Source organism: Symphalangus syndactylus, chromosome 12 (genome assembly GCF_028878055.3).
Source record: "Symphalangus syndactylus isolate Jambi chromosome 12, NHGRI_mSymSyn1-v2.1_pri, whole genome shotgun sequence".
NCBI classification, from domain to species: domain Eukaryota; kingdom Metazoa; phylum Chordata; class Mammalia; order Primates; family Hylobatidae; genus Symphalangus; species Symphalangus syndactylus.
The window spans coordinates 39526193-39543500 of record NC_072441.2 but is presented as its reverse complement, the minus strand read 5'-3'; the positions used below and the strand labels follow the sequence as shown (position 1 = coordinate 39543500).

The window sequence follows — 17308 nt, the reverse complement described above, 5'->3', positions numbered from 1 at the left end:
GATTGACTTGCTGCCCTAAAAAGAAGTCCGTGTTGGACTCATCTCCTTGTTGGTCTCTTTGTCCTTAATGTCTAGTGAGCTCTCGTTAGTGTTCTTTGGGTATATGTTGGTTAATCAGTGTTGGAGTGTGATGAGAATTGGTAATTAAAAAAAAAGAACAGAAATATTCAAGCTTCTTTAAACTTTGTATTAGAAATCTTCATTCTTAGAGTTTAGCCTCCATTTGTAACTCTTAGTTGTGGCATATTTCATAGGAAGATAGCCTTGAGACCATCAAAATGATTAGATAGGTAACCCTAGTTCTGGTTCAGTACTAGTTTCTAAGATAAAAAAGAGAAATATATATATTTTTTTCTCAAAGGGGGCAAAAGAGAATTCTTAAATGAATACTTCTAATAGTGAAATATTTTTAAGTTTAAAAAGAATGTTAAGGGCAGGCGCAGTGGCTCACGCCCGTAATCCCAGCACTTTGGGAGGCCAAGGCGGGCGGATCACGAGGTCAGGAGATTGAGACCATCCTGGCTAACATGGTGAAACCCCGTCTCTACTAAAAATACAAAAAAAATGAGTCGGGCGTGGTGGCGGGCGCCTGTAGTCCCAACTACTAGAGAGGCTGAGACAGGGGAATGGCGTGAACCCGGGAGGCGGAGCTTGCAGTGAGCTGAGATCGCGCCACTGCACTCCAGCCTGGGCGACAGAGCAAGACTCTGTCTCAAGGAAAAAAAAAAAATAAGAATGTTAAAATTATTCCTGTCCTTTCTATCACTACCATCCTGTATGCGCCCCATGAATGCATCTTTGACTTTACTGATTATGAAAAGTAACAAATCAGCCAGGTACAGTGGCTCACACCTGTAATCTCAGCAATTTGGGAGGCTAAGGTAGGAGGGTCGCTTGAGCTCAGGAGTTGGAGACCAGCCTGGGCAACATAGCAAGACCTTGTCTCTACTAAAATTCAAAAATACAGCCAGCTGTGGTAGCTACTTGCAGGGGCTGAGGCGAGAGGATCGCTTGAGCCCAGAAAGTCAGGGCTACAGCGAGCCCTATTTTGCCACTGCACTCCAGCCCAGGCGACAGAGTGAGACCTTGTCTCGAAAAAGGAAAAAAAGCCCACAAATCATTATGTGGAAGATTTATTTAATAATACAGACATATCCGTAGGTAAAAATTAGGACAAGTCCTTTTATAATGTCAAGAAATAATCATAGCTAAAAGTTTGGGGTATGGCCTTCATACTTGCCAATATATGTGTAAACCTGTGTTTTAAATATAAAGGCTATCATTCAACATGCACATTTTTCTACATCAGTACATAAAGTTCTGCCTCATCTTTTATGACTGCTTAAAATTCATTATATAGATCTACCATGATTTATTTAATCAACTTTCTGATGTACATTTAGGTTGTTTCCAATTTTTTTCTATTATATAAAGTGGTGCAGTGGACATTTTATATATATATCATTACTTGACCAATTATTTCCTTGGGATACATTTCCTGGAATAAAACTATTGAGGCAAAAATGTACACTTTTTCAATTACAAATTTTTATTTATAGCTTTTATGAAATTGAACTACCAGAAGCTTGCACCAATTTATATTCCTGTCAGCAATGAAGTTGCCACACTTTTGCCACACTTCCTTAGTATTTCTAATTTAAAAAACATTTCTACAAACCTGAAAAGTAAAAATATTTTATTTATATATACATTTCTTTGGTTATTAATGAATTTGAACATCTTATTGTGACATTAGAGCAGTGCCATTTAAAAGGAGCTAATGACTTTTGCATCTTTTTCCTTGGGATTGTGGTAGTATTCCCCATAAGAAAATTTGCAATTTGAAGTTATGAAGTCAAAAGAATAATTTAGATTATGGTTATAGAACCTCTTTCCTTAAATGTGTGTGTTCATCCACATACTTTCTTGAAACTGTGGGAAAGAATGATCGCTTTTCTTTCTATTTTTGTTAACAAATGGGCCACGGGGAGACTGATCCTTAATAGTTTCTAGTAAGCAAGTGTTGGTAAATAAGTGCCCTGTATTAACTCACTGAAAATGAGTATAAAATATTTATTTTCCTCATTTAATACAAGTGCCATCTAAGTATTTTTCAACTTTTTTTTATTATTGTCACCCAAGGAGCTTTCTGCCGTGATATTTTGATACCATAGATACACTGTGTATCTGTCACATACAGTAGCCCTTTGTAGGGCCACAAACGTTAAAATAGCAAAGATTTTGTTGGCCCTTCAGAGAACCAGTTTTTGCCCTCTTTGGGGCCATGCTGCCCTCATTGAGAATGCGTGTGTATTGATATTTAGGGGAGGAGAGGGAAACAGCTTTGCTATGCATGAATAGTTACTTGGGTTTCATAGGACTCAGAAGAGGTTAGTGTTTCTATTGCTTTGTCAGATTGTCCAGAAGGGAACATAAGGATTAATAGTTGCCACAATTACTCCACCAGTCTTATCACCCAACTCTAAACATGGTATCTTGGAGTCCCTAAGTTACCTAGAATATACTAGGTATAGTAATACCATTTTTGAGAATGTTGATATGCCAAGGGTGTAGTGACATTATTGTAGTTGAAGGCATTTTGTTGAATTTAGGGAACAGTAGCCCTAATGCATTAGGAGTAATTGTAAATGTTCAAACCTTTATCCTTGTGGTTCTCAAACAGTGATGATTCTGCCTCCAGGGGACATTTGCAATTTCTGGGAGCATTTTTGGTGGCCACAACTGGGTGCATGAGTGTTCCTAGTGGAACACTCATCTAGAGGGTGGAGTCCTAGGATGCTGCTAAACGTCCTGCAGTGCAAAGGACCAAGTCTCCCATTGCAAAGAATTATCTAGTCCAAAATATCAGCACTGCTGAGATTGAGAAACCCTGCTCTGTCTTAGTGATTGTACTTCTTGGAATCTAGCTTTAGAAAATCATCCAAGTAATGTTGCTAGGATTTTGATGTATGTGTATTTTTTTAAGTGGGATATGTATTTGTATATATAATTATCAAAAATGAGAAACAAACTTAATTCTTTCAGTCTTAAGAAGAGCACATGTCAGGACTTACAGTAATTTCAGCAACACTGAAGAATTGGAAACCATTTTAAAGAAAATTAACTCACCCATTTCAGCAATTTTTTTTTTTTTTTCTGAGACGGAATCTTGCTGTGTCGCCCAGGTTGGAATGCAGTGGCTCAATCTCAGCTCACTGCAACCTCTGCCTCCCAGGTTCAAGCAATATGATTCTCCTGCCTCGGCCTCCCGAGTAGCTAGGACTACAGGCACATGCTACCACACCTGGCTAATTTTTTGTATTTTTAGTAGAGACGGGGTTTCACCATGTTAGCCAGGATGGTCTCGATCTCCTGACCTCATGATCCGCCCACCTCGGCCTCCCAAAATGCTGGGATTAGAGGCGTGAGCCACTGTGCCTGGCCTAGCAATTTTTTTTTTTTTTGAAACAGGGTCTCATTCTGTCACCCAGGCTGAAGTGCAGTGATGCAGTCGCAGTTCACTGCAGCCTTAATCTCCTGGGCTCAGGTGATTCTCCCACTTCAACCTCCAGAGTAGCTGGGACTATAGGCGTACGCCACCATGCCTGGCTCATTTTTGTTTTTTTTGTAGAGATGGGGTGTCACCATGTTGCCCAGGCTGATCTCGAACTCATGTGCTCAACCGATGCGCCCACCTTGGCTTCCCAAAGTGCAGAGATTATACAGGCTTTAGCCACTGTGCCCAGCCCCAGCAGTTCTTTATACAACACCCTTCAACTTCTGTTTGCCCACCTTGGGTTAAAGGACAGTATAGAGAATCATCTACTGTTATCAACAGCCCTTTATTTCTTAGAAGAAATAAAAGTACCTCAAAAATATGGCAATTTGTAAATGAGTTAAATCTGAGTTATGGGTGCATTGAATGTTCTTTACATTATTCTGTTTTTCTTTGTTTTTGAAATATTGCAAGATCACATTTTAAAAGTTAGTGTACTTTTCAAATTTGTTCATGTGTGAGCTGAGGCCAAATATAGAAATATTTTTATCAATAATTTGGCAATGTATAGCAATGAATGACTTTGTTATAAGTAGAGCTAGTTAACTACAACAAATAAAATGATTTCCGAGGGCTTTTCTCTGTGTTTGGAATGTTAAGTGCTTTCTGAACGTATTCAGGGTGTACTAAATGTTAAAAGGCTAATGGTTTTTGAAATTACTCAAACAATAATTGGGGTGATTGAGTATGGTTTACAATTCCATAAGACGGCAAGTTAGTAATCCTTTTTTTCCCTAAGTTAACGTGAAAAAACATACATTGAGGAAGAAACTATATTATGCATTAAGATGAACAAAATCAGGCCGGGCCCGGTGGCTCATGCCTGTAATCCCAGCACTTTGGGAGGCCAAGGCGGGTGAATCACTAGGTCAGGAGATCAAGACCATCCTGGCGAACATGGTGAAACCTTGCGTCTACTAAAAATACCAAAAATACAAAAAAATTAGCCGGGTGTGGTGGTGGGCACCTATAGTCCCAGCTACTCGGGAGGCTGAGGCAGGAGAATGGTGTGAACCCAGGAGGCGGAGCTTGCAGTGAGCCGAGATCACACCACTGCACACTAGCCTGGGCGACAGAGCGAAACTCCATCTCAAAAAAAAAAAAAAAAAAAGATGAACAAAATCAGTTTATTTCTTATTAAAAAAAAGTCTCTCAGCCTCTTGATAATGCTATTATGGTATACCTATTTCACAAATAGTGAATATTGCAAAATGTTTTATTTTGGAAGAATTATGTATTTAAAACTAGTAACTGTTGCATTTGCATTCAAATTTTTAAATGTTTTTTCCTCTGAGATTTTAGACATCTGTCCTTTAATTAGTAAAGGGTACTTTTCAACTTTGTTCTCAATTAAATTATGATCATTGTCTTCTGACAGAAATTTTACTAAATCATGTAAATGTTTGGTGAAAGATAGATTGTATTAAAAGAAAATTATTTTAGATTTTGGGGTCCTACTGCTATGGGATAGATTTTAAGGAGATGCTGGTAGTCATTAACTTGCTCTTATGGATTGTTAGAAATTTCTTCTAAGTAAGGAAAACATTGTATAAAATCATCATGTAGGGAAGACATTTAAATTTCTGTAATGGATTCAATATTTTGAGCATTAGAGTTTTTAAAAAGGAATCATGTCAATGTCTCTAAATTTAGATATATTAAATATAGTCATTTTTCTAAAATCAGGCATTTAGTGAGTTATTGCTGTTGATCCTATGTCAAACCAAAGTTTAGACCTGAAAGCAAAAAGACTGTAGCTCAAAGTGCATTCTGCTTAGCAACCAGCTTGTTGTCTACTGTTTTGCTACTGAATGCACGTACTCATGCCTCAGAAGTGTATCTCCAGCCAGCTGGACTCAACCGGACAATACTTCATTCACCTAATTTCCAGACTAGTCAAGCAAAGACATCAGCTCATTGTATTTAGTCATGAGGAAATTTATTTGTAAACTTCAAATAGTAGCACACTGCTCTCAAAAGCCCCTGAACTATGAGAAATTGCTTTCTAATTCAGAAATGTGAAGTCCTTGGAATTTAGAACTGCTTCCCTTTTTTTTCTTTCTTAATAACCCTTGCAAGAGAAATTAGCTCTTAATAGAAAATATATGTTAAAGTCTAAGAATAATTTTAGAATTATCTTAAAGTGAAAATTTAGAAAGTTCAATTTGCATCCAGACTTTTATTATCTACCTTGATTCTCACATGATTATTTTCTCGTTTAGAAAACAACAGTTTTGTTGGCATGTGAAGCTCCAGTTTCCTCAAAGTCGAGCTGAGTACATAGAAAAAAGGTATCACTGCTATCTTTCAATCACTGATTTGTTTTAATTTGAAGGCTGTGTATTTAAAATAAACTGTTAACTTAATGTCAGTAGTAGAATGGATAACTAAATTGTGGTATATTTATACAGTGAAATGCTAAACATTACTAAAAACGAATGAACTACAGCTATGCACATCAACATGGATGAATCTCAGAAATAATGTAAGAAAAGCAAGTTAAGGAAGAATGTAGAGAACATGATTGTAAATGTGGGGGAAAAAAGCCAGAAAACTAAATAGTGTACTTTTAGGAATACCTACAAAGGTGATAGAACTAACTCTAAGGGAAATTATTTACACAGAAATCCTGATGATGGTTTTTTTAGCAGCAAAGCAAGTATTGAGGAGAGGGATCCAAGGAGAATTAGACAGCTGAAAGTTTCCTATTTCTTAAGCTGGGTGGTTGTTAAGGAGGTGAAAAATGACCCAAAATTCTACCATGCAAAGATTGCTACTATTAACATTATAGTGTATCACTCAGAAAATACATTATTTTAGATGTATATATGTGTACTCATTGGAATTAATTTGCATAAAGTTTTTTGTGTTACTGTTTCATATTAAAACTTGTTCTTTTCTTTTTCTTTTTTTTTTGGAGGAGAGTGGGGGCAGGATCTTGCTCTGTTGCCCACGCTGGAGTGCAGTGCTGTGGATCTCCGCTCACTGCAGCTTCAACCTCCTGGGCTCAGGTGATACTCCTACCTCAGCCTCCAAGTAGGTGGGACTAAAGGCTCAGGCCATCACGCCCAGCTAATCTTGTTTATTTTTGTAGAGGCAAGGCCTCACTATGTTGCCAAGGCTGGTCCCAAACTCCTGGCCTCAAGCAGTCCTCCCATCTCTGCCTCCCAAAATGTGGAATTACAAGCGTGAGCCACCACATCCAGGCTATAAACATTTTCAAGTGTCATTTAAACATTTTAATGTCGGCCAGATGCGGTGGCTCACACCTATAATCCCAGCACTTTGGGAGGTCGAGGCAGATGGATTGCCTTTGGCCAGGAGTTCAAGACCAGCTTGGCCAACATGGTGAAACCCCATCTCTACTAAAAACACAAAAATTGCTGGGGGAAGTGGCGCACCCCTGTAATCACAGCTACTTGGGAGGCTGAGGCATGAGAATAGCTTAAATGCGGGAGGCGGAGGTTGCAGTGAGCCAAGATCATGCCACTGCACTCCAGCCTGGGCGACAGAGCAAGACTCTCTCAAAAAAAAAAAAAAAAAAAAGTTCAAACAAACAAAACATTTTAATGTTTGTGAACTATTTCATTCCTTGATTTAGGAAAATTTTAAAGTTGCTCTTTAAGTAGTATATTTAGCATACTCCTACATTATACATAAATATCCTGTCTTTGTAGTTGTCAAAGGGGTTTTAGTGAAGAACTTTGTTATTTGGAGTTGCATACAAGGAAAGGACTTATTTTACAGATAGGGATATGTAGCCAGTAGTATATATTAATATGTATAAATGGTTGAGGAAAGTTACTGTGTTAAAACAGTGTCTTAATTTTGTTTATACAGATTTATATATAAGTTTAAAACTGTGCATATATGGAGGAAAGTTGGAAAACTTAAAATGTTTTATTTCCAAGGAAATTAGTATCAATTTTTTAACTTGGTCTTATAAATTAGAATGAATAAATTTGAACATGCACTGAAATCTGAAACCTTTTTTCAGATTTATTATTTCTGCTAGTTTCAAATATATTTTATCCTGACCTCGTCTTTTCATGTTTGAGTACAGGTGTGTGTTAAAAGAGGCTTCATATTTTTATAACTGATTTATACGGAACTTCTCAAAATGTTGTTTTTTAAAACCTTGTTAAGTGTGTCCAAGAACTCTTTTTGAGCTTTTTCCTAAGTAATTTTTGCTTAAAAGGATATTTTATTTTGCCAAGAGTAATATAAAAGGTCTTTGTTCAGTTATTTAAACCAAAAAAGCCACAATATTTAATAATTCAAAATTAACATCTTTAGTAGAAAATTATAAATACTAATATAGCTTGTTTTTTTCTTTGTTGTAAAGAGTACCAGATGATAAAACTATTAATGAAATCCTAAAACCTTACATTGATCCTGAAAAGTCCGATCCTGTAATTCGTCAAAGGTATGCTTCAAAAATATTGTAACTTTCTGAAATAATTAAAAATGTTGATGTACTTATTAGGGTCATCCATGACTATTAGAATGTGATGTGTAGTGCAATTTACTTTCTATCACATTTTCTTGGTGTTTACTGAAGGTCTGTCAGCAGAAATAGCTGACGTTCATTGTTTTCTATGTTCCAGACACTCTTCAAAGCAGACAGTAATAAATGTGTTAATTCATTTAATCCTCACGATAACTCTGAAAAGTAGATTATTATTGTACCCATTCTACAGATGGAGAAACTGGGCCTTAAAGTGGTTAATATCCTATAGCTAGTAAACAGGAAAGATAGGATTCACACCCAGGCAGTCTGGAGTCAAAGTCTTTACTCTTAACCCTTAAACTAAACTACCTTTGAGGTTGAACGAAAAACTCTGAAAAGTTTCCAAGTAACTTAAAGACAGGAAATCTTGTTTCAGCCAAGTCTTCATAGAACTAAGTAAAGTACACTCTGCCTCCTGTCCAGAAATACAGCATGGACAAAAGTGGTTAACATAACATAGTGGAAAGATTCAGTCATGGATATCTGGGTTAAAATAGCTGTTTCTGTCCCTTATTAGCTGTGTGATTAAGAGCAAGTTACTTAATTTCCAGGCCTTATTTTTTCTCATCAGTGAAATAAGAATAATAACACTTCCTAGATAGGGTTGTTACAAAGCTTAAAAGAAATAGCATGTGTAAAATTCCTAGTACAGGACCTAGCATATAGTAGGCACTGCTCGAAAACGGAGATTGTTATTAGAGTGTGAGTTATTAGTGCTCCTGGGCAGAAACCCAGTTGACTTTATTTTCACCAGATGGTACTTGCTTGGGATATGAACGAGTGCTTGGTTTGGTTCCAGAATGACCTGGTATTTAAAATTTAGACTGAGTGGATTCTAAAATGTCTAATCCAGTTCTAGTTGAATCTCATCCTTTTGCTTTTGATAAAAGGTCATGCTCAGACTGAATCAGACCCGTGTCACATATCAAGCAGTCTTTAAAATAGCTATGATAGTTGAGTTTCTTTCCTTATAACTGGTAACCTAGTTGTTATCATTAGTCATATATTTGCCAGTAAGACAAAATGTCACTGAATAGGATACATTTTTGTAAAATTATATAGCCAGATTAATTTATTGAAACAGCTGTTTTAAAATTTAAGATGTTTAATTAAACAGAGGAAAAAATTTATTTTCTTTTCAGATTTCTGGTTAGAAAACATCTGTATCTTCTTTTCTATGCTTAAATAGATGAACTTTTAAGTATTATTAGGTACAAATGCTTAGTCTCCATAAGACTGTCTTGAAATATATTAAAAATCAGCTTTTCCTTCAATATGATGTTTTTATTTCAGGTTGAAAGCCTATATTCGCTCTCAGACTGGGGTTCAGATTTTAATGAAGATTGAATATATGCAGCAAAATTTAGTAAGGTAAAATTGCTCCCCTCCCCATTTCTTTAAATATTTTTTAGTTCTGTAATATAATTAAGTAGCTTGATTAGCTCGTTATTAAACTAATTATCTAGCTATGAACATGACTTTTACTTTTCAACTTTCAAGTCAGAATTCAAAATAATTAGACTTATAGGATAAATTGGATTGAAAAATCACCCTGGTTAGAATATTTTATTTTCTGTCAACTGATATAGGGGAAATAGAATATTTTAAAATATAAGCATTCTTTTATTTGTTCTATTGTGTTTTACTTCACTGAGCTTTACAGATATTTCATTCTTTACAAATTGAAGGTTTGTGGCAACTCTGCATTGAGCAAGTCTATCTGCACCATTTTTCCAACAGCACATGTTCAGTTCGAGTCTGTGTGTCACAGTTTGGTAATTCTTCCAATATTTCAAACTTTTTCATTAGCACTGTATCTGTTATGGTGACTTGTGATACAGTAGTAACACTTTAATGTTACTAGTGTAATTGCTTTGAGTGCACCACAATATAAGGTGGCAGCCTTAAATGTGTGTGTTCTGACCGCTCTACCAACCACTCATTCACCCATCTCTCTCTCTCTCCTCAGGCCTCCCTATTCCTTGAGACACAATAATATTGAAATTAGGCCAATTAATAACCACACAATGGCCTGTGAGTGTTCAAGTGAAAGGAAGAGTCACATCTCTCACTTTAAATCAAAAGCGGAATGATTAAGCTTAGTGAGGAAGGCATGTTGAAAGCCGAGATAGGTTGAAAGCTAGGCCTCTCCTGCTAGTTGGTCAAGTCGTGATTACAAAGGAAAAATTCTTGAAGGAAATTAAAAGTGCTACTCCGGTGAACACAAAAATGATAAAAAAGTAAAACAGTTTTTTTTTTGGTTTTTTTTTTTTTTGAGACGGAGTTTCACTCTTGTTGTCCAAGCTGGAGTGCAATGGCGTGATCTCGGTTCACCGCAACCTCCGCCTCCCAGGTTCAAGCGATTCTTCTGCCTCAGTCTCTTGAGTAGCTGGGATTACAGGCATGCGCCACCATGACTGGCTAATTTTGTGTTTTTAGTAGAGAGGGGTTTCTCCATGTTGGTCAGGCTGGTCTCAAACTCCCGACCTCAGGTGATCCACCTGCCTCAGCCTCCCAAAGTGCTGGGATTACAGGCGTGAGCCACCGCGCTTGGCCAGTAAAACAGTCTTATTGCTGATACGGAGAAAGTTTTAGTGGTCTGGATAGAAGATCAAACCAGCCCGAACATTCCCTTAAGCCAAAGCCTAATCCAGAGCTAGGCCCTAACTCTCAGCTCTGTGAAGGCTGAGAGAGGTGAGGGAGCTGCAGAAGAAAAGTTTGAAGCTAGCAGAGGTTGGTTCATGGGGTTTAAGGAAAGAAGCCATCTCTATAACCTGTGGGTTATGTGTGGGGTGAAGCAGCAAATGGTGATGTAGAAGCCACAGCAGGTTATCCAGAAGATCTAGCTAAGATAACTGATGAAGGTGGCTACACTAAACAGATTTTTCAATGTAGACAAAATAGCCTTATATTGAAAGAAGATGGCATGTAGGACTTAGCTAGAGAGGGGAAGTAAATGCCTGCCATAAAAGCTTCAAGGGATGGACTGACCCTCTTGTTAGGGGTTAATGCAGCTGGGGACTTAAAAGTTGAAGCCAGTGATCATTTACCATTCCAGAGATCCTAGGGCCCTTAAGAATTATGCTAAATCTATTCTGCCTGTGCTCTGTAAATGGAACAACAAAGCCTGGATGACAGCACATCTGTTTATGGCATGGTTTACTGAATATTTTAAGTCTACTGCTCAGAAAAAAAAGTGTTTTCAAAATATTGCTGCTTATTGACAACTTTGATCCTCTTTGGGACTCTAAAGAAGGAAAGTTGTAACATTAGAGTGAGGACCTTAAAGGAAAATGAAGCACAGAGGAGTTGAATGCCTATAGCTAGGTCATGTGAGTTTCATTTAAGCATACTTCTTTGACGTATTTTTTGTTTAGATTTATCCCATTTGGCTCTTTGTTAAAATAAGTCTTAATGTTTTGACTTGTAGCTTTCTGAGTTGTGGTCTCTGGGTATCCTGATTCCTTTCTATGCAATGGCATGAGAGCAGTTTCCTTAACTGCTCCCTTTTGGGGCACAACATCTTACGGGCATTACTGCTGCTCTTCTCAAAAACCCTGGTACGCTAGGACAAGCTGAGATTTCCATCCACTTTGGCTGTTCATGGACGTACAGTACACATTTCCAACTTAAAAAATAACTGTTGTCTGGGCCCAAGCAGTGTGTCCTATACTATAAACTTTAAAATACTCAGTATCCCCTATTTGTCTTTTATTACCAAGAATTCTGATTTCTTTGAATTTTGGAAGAAGAGGCTATTTTGTCAGTGTCAAGTTTGACTGGCTTAGGTGAGTGGACACATTGGCCCTCAGAGATATTCTCTTAGTAGGCTTGTGAGACTAAAGCCATGGTCTCATGGCTTAAAACATGAGTAACATTTAAATGAACTAATTAGATAAAATATGGCACATGGCAAGAAAGGAACTGAATTTAGAAGATGAAACAGATCATAAAAGAATTATGTAATGATTGACTAGAGGTAAATTCCAAGGAAACAATGTAAATTATTTTGTTTAAACATGAATTACGTGGAATTGACTTTAGGATTCTACTAAACAAAACTGACCTTTTTAATCCCCAAAGTGAAGGGAATAGTAGATTAATAAAGTAAAAAGTAAGTGGTGTTGACTATAAGGAATACCTAGAATAGACTGATTTGATACTAAACCTGAGTCTAGCTGGGTGCCTGTGGCTCATGCCTGTAATCCCAGCACTTTGGGAGGCTGAGGCAGGCAGATTGCTTGAGCTCAGGAGTTTGAGACAAGCCTGAGCAACGTAGCAGGACCTCGTCTCCGAAAAAAAAAAAAAAAAAGAAAAAAAGATAAACCTGAGCCAGTCTGAGGAACATGAAGGGACTTTCACTCTACCTTATCTGTGGAGAAAGCTCATCTTCCAAATTCCCCCATTTTTGCTATTGACTCGAACTAAGTGATATATGAAAATACTACCAAAGCAAAGGAAGAGGGAAAAGGTTATGTCCCAGGTCCAGTTAAAAAATTGCCATTCTGTTTAGTGTTGAGTAGTGATGGCATCATTTGACAGCAATAATAATGCGAGAAATTCCTGTTGAGGTAGCTTTCATCTTGAAGGTGGACCTAAATTGGCATAGGATATCTTTATATTTCTGATTATTAGGTCAGCCACAAAGCATAGTTATGCTAATTTCTAAAGAACCTCAATTTTATAAGTATTTTGTAGTCATAAATAATGAAGTTAAAAAGTATAGAGATATATTTAGGCATAGATTTTTATTTTTTATCAGATTTTTAAAACGTAATGTTCTCTGTATAACATACTCATGAATGGACTAAGATGAGCATTTACATTTGATTGTTACATCCTTGAAGGAAAGTACATTACAGTTACATCCTTAAAGGAAACTACATTCAGAGAACATCTAAGGAAAATTATTATAGGTTATAAATGTTAAGCTCTAATTTAAGATAAGCATTCTAAATAGAAACATTTTATTATTTCCTGAAAAGTGCTTAGAAATCAGAAACATGTAGTTTCTTTGTGATTGTTTAATTCTACATTTATAGCATTACAGTAACTTCAGAGTAAAGTCTTTTTACCAAATACTTGATGTTGCCAGTTTCCATTGGTTTTATTTTCCGTTCTTGGGAGGTATATAGCAATTGTCTCATGATATAGATATATCTGGTCAGCTAGAGCATGCTTAAATTTTTTCCAGGTTTTAGCTTTGCCGTACGTGGCTTAGTTTTTAAATTGCGATCATAGAATTTATGTCTAATCTAAGGAATTCGCTATTGATCTGGGAGTTTTCTTTCCAGAATACATAGGGTCTGAATTTATCTCTTAGAAAAGCTATTATATTCATTTATTCATTCAGCAAACAGTGAGTACGCCAAAGTCCAGGTACTGTTCTAAACATTGAGGCTATGGCAGTAAAGAAGAGTGTTCCTGCCCCTGTGGAGAAGATCATTCATGTAAGGTGCCTGTGTTAGTAAAGCCATTCTTACCCTTTGCCGCATTATTTCTTACCAACTTTTCTATTCTCAGAAAGTAAATGAGTGGTTTTGGACTAGAAAAGCCTACGTTGCTAAATGTCAGGCACTATCAGAGGGCAGCTGTGTATTACTGCCCACTTAAGTTACTACTGACTAAATAATTTATAAAACAACCGACTTTGTCTATTCAATTACAGTTTTCCAAATCTATTAAATATTAAGCCTAGATTTTACTTTTATTTTATGGAACTATTTACCAGAAAGAAATTTAGATACATTTTGTTTTTTACGTTTACTTTGCTGCTTTGATACTTGTAAATCTTTGTGGGTTTCTTTTTGTGATTTAAGCAGTTATAGGATGATTCTTTCCAAATTTATTCAAAAAAACCATTAAGTACATTTAATCTTCTAGGCATATAAATAAAAATTGGGATTTATACAAGAATGAATAAAATACAGTTCTGTTGTAGTAGGTAAAACAGACAATTGTATACATCATAAGACACCTATGTCTAAGTCTTAAAAGCGATGTGGAAGGTAGCAGGTATCCTCATGTCATCAGAAGACTTTGTTGTGGAAGTGATGTTTGATTTTTATTAAAGGTGAATGGCCTATGACTAGGGGAGGGTACAGAGGACCTTAAGAAGTGCAAGCGTGTGGTATGTCATAAACAAGGCAAGTAAGTGATTTGAGGAGGTTGGAGTGTATAGATGTATGCAGAGCAGTATTTTTAAAACTGTTTTTAAAAAGTTAAGGTTGAAGAGTCAGTTCAAGACCCAATACTAACGCTGTTTGGATCTTCTCATTGGCAGTAGAAAACTGTAAAAATCTAGCAAAAAAAAAAAAAAAAAAAAAAAAAAAACAGTAAGACTTGGTGATCAAGTTGGCTATAGGGAGCAATAAATAGGAATCAAAGGTGACTGCGGTTTCTGGCATGATTGCTGTTTACAGAGAGATGAAAAAGTAAGGTCTGGAGAGGCTAAGAGCATGTTGAGTTTCATGTAGAGGTGGCATCATTTTCAGGAACACTACTTTCAAAAAGAATGACCTTACTCTACTAATTATTAGGATATCTTCAGAGTGAAATTGTATGCTAGTAAAAAATAGTAATATTATCCTTCCAGAATACATAATCTGTGGTGTGTAGACCTTACTTTACTTTATGAGGTTCTAGACTAGACTTTTTAGACCGAAAGTTTCACCATTACAAATAGTACCTTTATTATAATAAATAAAAGTTTATTGTCACTGCTTCCTAAGCCTAACCCAAATCATGAGAACTTCCAGAATAACCTTTTTGCTCTTACGCAAAAATGTACATCAGAGATTTGCTATAAAGTAAAAATTGTGTTTTTAATTTGATACATACCTTGGAAAGTTACTAAGCCTGTTTTCCCATCTAAAAGTGGGAATCAGAACAGAAATGATACTGCATCGTTGTAAAGATTAATTTGAGTTAATACTTGTCAGTTACTTAATACAGTGCCTGGCACCCAGAAAATCTCTCCTGTGTATTATTCAAGTATTTTGAGTTTCAACTAGAACATCATGCTGAAATGATTCAATGAACGTAAAAGGTGTTTAAGTTCCACATGTCTGGTAGTAGTTAACTGTATCATATATTACTTTTTTTTGTTTATTTGTTTAACAGCTTCTGCTAACCAAATTCATTTTGAAAAAAAAAAAATTTTTTTTAAGAGACAGGGTCTTACTCTGTTGCCCAGGCTAGAATGCAGTAGCACAAGCATAGCCTCACTGCAGCCTTGAACTCCTGAATCTTCCTGCTTCAGCCTCCTGCATAGCTGAGGCTCTAGGCATGCATCAGCCGTATAATTTCTTATACTTCTGGGATATACTTCAAATGTAATATTAGCTATACATTCCCAACAGGCCACTCATCACTAAATACAAGGGAGCAGATAACCAGTCATGTTTGTTAACATTTCTTTTGACCTAATTGGATATTGGAAGAATATGAGATTTCAGGAACTTAAGATATTGTCAACTTATTTCTGTAGAAATTACTCCCAAATCTAGATACAGTTTTAACCTTTCTCCCAACCTCCAAATCTTGGTTTCCAGCTATCTTCATTTACACATCTCATTAAATCTTAAGCTCAACATGTCTAGATTTCATTACACTGCATCTATTTCTTCCTGATGTGTGTGTTTCAAATTTAACGGACTGACTGTTCCTGGCATCGAGTAAGCAGTCAACAAATGTTTGTACACATTTTCTATTACTGGCACTGTTGTTCTAGTAAGCCAGGCGTAAGACCTTGCAGCTCAGCATCTTCAACTACTTCTTGACTTCTACCTTGCCACCTTACCTTGCATAATTGACATCCACAATGCGTCTTCCATTTGTCCTTTCTTCTCCATTCGTTTTAGGTAGACTATTAGTTACCAGTGTCTGCAACAGAGTTCATTTCCTTCCCCCAAACTGGATATAATTTCCGTATCTTTAGAACCTTAAAAGTGTTTTGCATTTCTCATAGGTTTCTATAAATTTGACTTATTTTATCCCAATAAAACTTAAATCACATGATGATTAACTCTCTTTTGAAGGCAGTGGTTGCCATAGGCATCTTCATTTTTATATTTCCTGCAGAGTTGTGTTAGTGACTTTTCCACAGTAAGTGTTCAGTCTTAATTTTTAAATAAGTGTGCTAATTCATTAAAATATGTATGTATATATATATGTATGCCTGCTGTATGCTAGGTATTGATGCCACGTTAATACTCTTAAGCAGGGCTTGGGCAACTTTTCCTATAAATGGCCAGATAGTAAATATTTTCCAGCTTTGTGGGCCATTTAGTCATAATTAGTCAATTCTACCATTGTAGCACGTAAGCAACTATAGACCACTTAAATGAATGGACATGACTAGAATATGGTCCAGTAAAATTTTATTTACAAAAACAGATAGTGGGCTGGATTTGGCTTCCTGGCTGTAGTTTGCCGATCCCTGCTCTAAAGGGTTTTTTTTATTGGTTTACATGATATCTGTATATCATGTAAACAGTTGGGGGCTTCAATTCTCAACATGTGAAATGAGAGAGAGAGAGAGAGAAGATTGTAACAAGGGCCCAGTATAATTTAAAAGTTACTTCAGAAAGTGTAGTACCTGCTCAGAGGTCATGCTTTTTGATACATGAACCTGACCTAAAGTATCAGTTAAGATTGATCAGGTCTGTATTTTTCATTTATTCAGTTAACTTTCATTGAGCCCCTTCCATGTGCTAGCCCAGTGCTAATACCTAGGGATATATAGACATCTACAAGATTAGCCCTCAAAGAGCTCATAGTCTAGGTGGGAAGAATGATATGTGATAAATACTGCAAAAGATAGATACTTAAAATACAAGGCATAAAAGTTGCCCAGTGGGCCGGGCGCGGTGGCTCACGCTTGTAATCCCAGCACTTTGGGAGGCCGAGGCGGGCGGATCACGAGGTCAGGAGATCGAGACCACGATGAAACCCCGTCTCTACTAAAAATACAAAAAATGAGCCGGGCGTGGTGGCGGGCGCCTGTAGTCCCAGCTACTCGGAGAGGCTGAGACAGGAGAATGGCGTGAACCCGGGAGGCGGAGCTTGCAGTGAGCCGAGATTGCGCCACTGCACTCCAGCCTGGGCGACAGAGCGAGACTCCGTCTCAAAAAAAAAAAAAAAAAAAAAGTTGCCCAGTGGAGGGCATGGGCATCTTTGCATGGACACTCCAGACTTAATCATTTCTTGATGTAAAGACAAACCATTGCCTTCACTTTGCT

At 36.9% G+C, this 17308-nt stretch overlaps 1 protein-coding gene across 4 annotated transcripts in view; it reads left to right on the top strand.

The window, feature by feature from the left end:
- Positions 1 to 17308, top strand: part of ZNHIT6 (zinc finger HIT-type containing 6) — an 87481-nt gene that overhangs the window by 22237 nt on the left and 47936 nt on the right. For 3 of the 4 annotated variants that reach the window (XM_063624248.1, XM_063624247.1, XM_063624250.1), the window contains 3 exons: positions 5779 to 5847; positions 7902 to 7982; positions 9360 to 9437. In XM_063624248.1, coding sequence (XP_063480318.1) covers positions 5779 to 5847; positions 7902 to 7982; positions 9360 to 9437 — 228 coding nt within the window. Of the gene's footprint in view, positions 1 to 5778; positions 5848 to 7901; positions 7983 to 9359; positions 9438 to 15427; positions 17082 to 17308 lie in introns of those variants that run through there. The other variant, XM_063624249.1, reaches the window with a different exon arrangement.